Consider the following 4,273-nt stretch of genomic DNA (forward strand, 5'->3'; position numbering starts at 1 on the left):
AACTGAATTCAGTTAAATAATTGTTAAAATATATCTGTCATTTGTGTGTTTTTAGCTTTCTTCCTGTATGGGAAGCTTTTCAAAATTTGAAACATTAGTGCAGTGGTTTATGTTAAAATAAACCTTTGGGTTAAGTTGTCGCAAGCAGGTTTTTCTTGTGTTTATTGTGAATTTGGTCTTAAATTTTTATTTCAAGTGGCATTAAAAAGTCTTAAAAAGTCTTGAATTTAGCTTGTCTTATGCTGTAGGAACCCTGAAAACGTTAAAAACCAGATCAAAAGCCTTAAATTATATGACTTGCATGTTCATGCTTGGGAGAACAAACTTCTCACTGTGTCGGTTGCAATAGATGTGAGGTTTGCTTTGTTAAGAGTCAACCAAATAAAGTGCTCATGAGAGAAGATTTAAAACTCACATAAGAAGTTCCTAAAAGGTGTTAGGACTGAAATATTTATCTGCTTTTTTATGTTTTATGTTTCAGCAGAGAATGAGAGACTGAAGAAAGAAATAATGAATCTGATAGAAGAGCGTGAAAGAACCACAAAGGTAACCGACCTTAAAGCGGATAAATTGTCACGTTTTCACATTCAGGACCGTTACATTCATCAGGTTTTCTAACTGAACAGAACTGATTCCAGCTTCCTCTTGTTTCAGCTGCTCAGGGTGTTTTTTTTTCTGTTCTGTAATCAGGCAGGAAAGGCTGAGACTGAGCAGCTGCTCAGTAAGATGAGAGCAGACGAGGACAGACACCAGAGGGCGCTGGAGGCCATCAAGCGTCAGCGTAACCGAGAGGTGGAAGAGGCGCACAGAGAGGCTCTGAGGAAGAGTAAGGATTCTGATTTCATTTGCTCTGATGATGCTTCCTCTAAAACCAACCTCACTCATCTGCTCCTAAATGCTGCAGGACGGAAACCACTACTTCAGTTATTAGTTACACACACATTTCTATACTTTATTAGCAAGGTCAGAGGTGGAGCGTCCATCTTTTTTCTTTCAAGTCTGCACTGAGGAGAGTTATTGTTGAGTTAATGTTTTTAACACATCAACTTACTTTACAGTTATTTAATGCTTTGGGAAAGTATTTATATCCCTTTGAAACTTTTTATATATTGGTAGATGCAAAGGTGGGCAGAGTTCATAAAAATCTTATTCAGGTAAGGCTGGCAGTACTACTTCTTTTTTTAATTTATTTATTTATTTATTTTTTACTAAAGTGAAACAAGAGCAGCAATCGAAGATAAGACTCAAAGGGTTAAAAAGTATTTGGTAAAAAGGCGACTAAAATATGGAGTGTTTATTGGATTGTGACGTCTGAGTTAATGTTTGAAACTGATGTCATCACAAAGACATTTCTCGTAGAATTTATATTTTTAAAGGAAAAGTAATATGCAGAATTCAAACTCCTAAAAGTACTTTAAATATTAAATTATTACATACAGTTATAATGTGTTTTTAATTAACAGTCATTTTCATTTGAATGTGCTTTACTGGAGGCATGTTTGTCAAAGAACACTACTGCCACCTACTGGTTGGTGATGTCACGGTGCGGTATCGGCTGTTGATCAAGTCCCAGTGCTGTATCTGGTGTCAGGATCCCAGTTTTTGTGTTCGTCTGTTTGTCTTGTCTTTTGTGTTTCTCCCTCCCACCACCAGGAGGCGCCTGGCTCCGGTTCGCCTCCTCACACACCTGCAAGCTGTTGCCTCATCACCTGACTGCTCTTAAGCTGCTGGTTGCCACTACTTCGAGGCCAGTGACCTTTTCGGACCGCCTTCTCCCAAGTTGGATCAACTGAGTCTAACACTGAGCGACGGATTCCAAACAAGAGGTTTGGATCCAGCCACCTTTGAGCAAGCTGAGATCACTCTCTGAGTAAGGAAGTCATCTTCACCATGACCCTTTCAAGTACCACAGGAAAACTGAGTTGCAACCAGCAGCTGCATCATTCCACTCCGTCCGAGTTCTGGGTAAACCCTGTTCCGCCCTCCAACGAATCAACAAACTCTGGAAGACCAACACACAGACTGGAGTGAGTGGCAACAAATCCTCTCCTTCAAGATAAACAACTCCAATTCCCCACTGAGCCTGAATCTAACAGTCTGTCTTCCCCTCGTCTTTCAGTTTTCCGAACTCTAAATACCTTTCAATAAAACCCGTTCAAACTTTTACTCTGTGTCTCTCTGTTTGGCTTCACTGCATGTGGGTCTGAACCTTAGATAAAATCTGGTGCAATTAGAAAATGCTTTTCCTTTTTTTTTTGAAGAACTTTATATTTTATTTTAGGAATGTGGACCAAGCTGTCCAACCTCACTCAGGTTTATTTGCTCCTGGGAAGATTTTAATTATTTAAACACTTGCACAGAACAGGAAACATATTTAAAAAAATAATCATTTAAATGTTTAAGCTAATTCATTTCATATTATTTATTAATATTTATCTATTCCTCTTTTAGTGATCAATTTTTTATTGTTTTTCACATTTTGTACATTAGAGGAGGAACAAGTGCGCCAGCCACAAGTAGTCAAAATGTTGTAAAGTGTATACAAACACCCATCCTCTCCACCCATGTCTACACTCCCCAGCCCCTGCCCTCATTTCCACCCTTCCCACCCAGCGATGTCAAGGCGTTAAAGAAATAGAAACAATAATGATAAAAAATGATAATAAGAAATGAAAAAAAAAGTGGAAATAAAGTAAATAAAACTAAAAAAAAATATAACCCCCTTCCCCTACCATCCAGGAATCACATCCACTGAATAGAAAAGCAACAATAATAGATCACAAAGGAAACAAAACAACGTTCACAGCGATAAAATGTCATATATATTCATATATGAGTACATGTACAAAGTCAATAGGCCAAATATAAAATTAAAAGTAAATATGAATTAGTTTGGGGCATGAACAAGCAATTTAAACAAGAGAGGAAAAAAAATGAAATGAAATAAAAAAAATAATGGGCATAAGTGCAAAAATAAATATTTACCACAATTCTGAGAGTTTCCTTAATAATTTAAACCAGCAATTAATGTTTGATGATTTAGCACCATGTGATCGAGCTGAGGAGAGCTCCACCTGATAGGAGGAAAGCCGTTCCCTCACCGACAGTGCATGTGGTGGTTTCCATCGACAAGCTATCGTTCTCTTTTTGATTTCTAATTGTATGAATTAAATATTTGATCTGAAGTGGCTGCTTTTCTAAAATCACACCAAAATTCATAGGTTTTCAGTGACTCTTTATCAGAACTTAAAAGACGCTGATGGTGAGGAGTGCTGGGAAGGTGTGGCGATGAATGAGAGATGAGTTTTTAGGAGGCTTCTTGATTTTTTTGCAGTGGAAACTAAAGATGCTGAGATGAGGAGGCTGCTGGAGGAGAAAGACCTGGACCTGGAAGAGATGAAGAAGAGGCTGAAGGACCAGGAGAGGGAGAGGCACAGTGAGCTGCTCAAGCTACAGATGGAGGTTTGTAGAAAATCGGTCTTTAAAATGTGATCCCTCACTATTGGTGCTGTTTTTTTATTTAATTTAGCTTTCAGACAGTGTCTCACATCCATATAGATTTTCTATATTTTTATTTTTGTTTTGCTGATGATAGGCTAAAGTTTTGTTTGGTTTTCTTAGAACTTTGACTGCTCAAACTGCTCACAGGGAGTGTTGGCCTAGTGGTTAGAGCAGTGAGCTTGTGCTCTGACGAGGTTCCTGGTTCAATCCAAACGGCCTGCACTCTGGGTCTCTGCAGGCGCTGCACAATGACAGCCCACAGCTCCCCAATGGGGTTGAGTTAAATGCAGAGATTTCTACATTGTGACATAAATAAATTTCTATTTTGATTTCTTTGTGCAACTGTGCTCCTCTAAATGCAAACTGGATTTCATTCTCAGAATCTCTGAGATTTGGTCAAATTTCCAATACTTTAGACTTCTGATCATTTTAAAAAACAGCTGTGCTAGCTATGACTGCTCCTGTATGGTTTACAGGAGATCAACAAAACACAGGAGGCCCAAAATGACGCCTCACCCCCATTTGTAGATCTGTAGGGAGAAATCAGGTGGTTGTTTAACATTTTCTGCAGGTTTATCCTTTCTAGTTGGAGGTAAGACTCCATTTTATGGTGAAGAGATGAAGGCCTGATCCAAAAATGAGAGCTGATGCTGCTGCCCTTTTTACCAATCTCTGAATCCATCCATCCAGTCATCCATCCATCTAATCATCCATCCAATCATCCATCCATCTAATCATCCATCCAATCATCCATCCATCTAATCATCCATCA

The 4,273-nt window shown here is 38.6% G+C and overlaps 1 protein-coding gene across 1 annotated transcript in view; it reads left to right on the forward strand.

Annotated features, from left to right (window-relative positions):
* Positions 1-4,273, forward strand: part of ccdc152 (coiled-coil domain containing 152) — a 14,140-nt gene that overhangs the window by 6,676 nt on the left and 3,191 nt on the right. The window contains exons 4-6 of the mRNA XM_015390454.1: positions 482-546; positions 691-826; positions 3,335-3,462. Coding sequence (XP_015245940.1) covers positions 482-546; positions 691-826; positions 3,335-3,462 — 329 coding nt within the window. The remainder of the gene's footprint in view (positions 1-481; positions 547-690; positions 827-3,334; positions 3,463-4,273) is intronic.

This window comes from Cyprinodon variegatus, unplaced genomic scaffold (assembly GCF_000732505.1).
Source record: "Cyprinodon variegatus isolate N-32 unplaced genomic scaffold, C_variegatus-1.0 Scaffold500, whole genome shotgun sequence".
In the NCBI taxonomy this organism is placed as follows: Eukaryota; Metazoa; Chordata; class Actinopteri; order Cyprinodontiformes; family Cyprinodontidae; genus Cyprinodon; species Cyprinodon variegatus.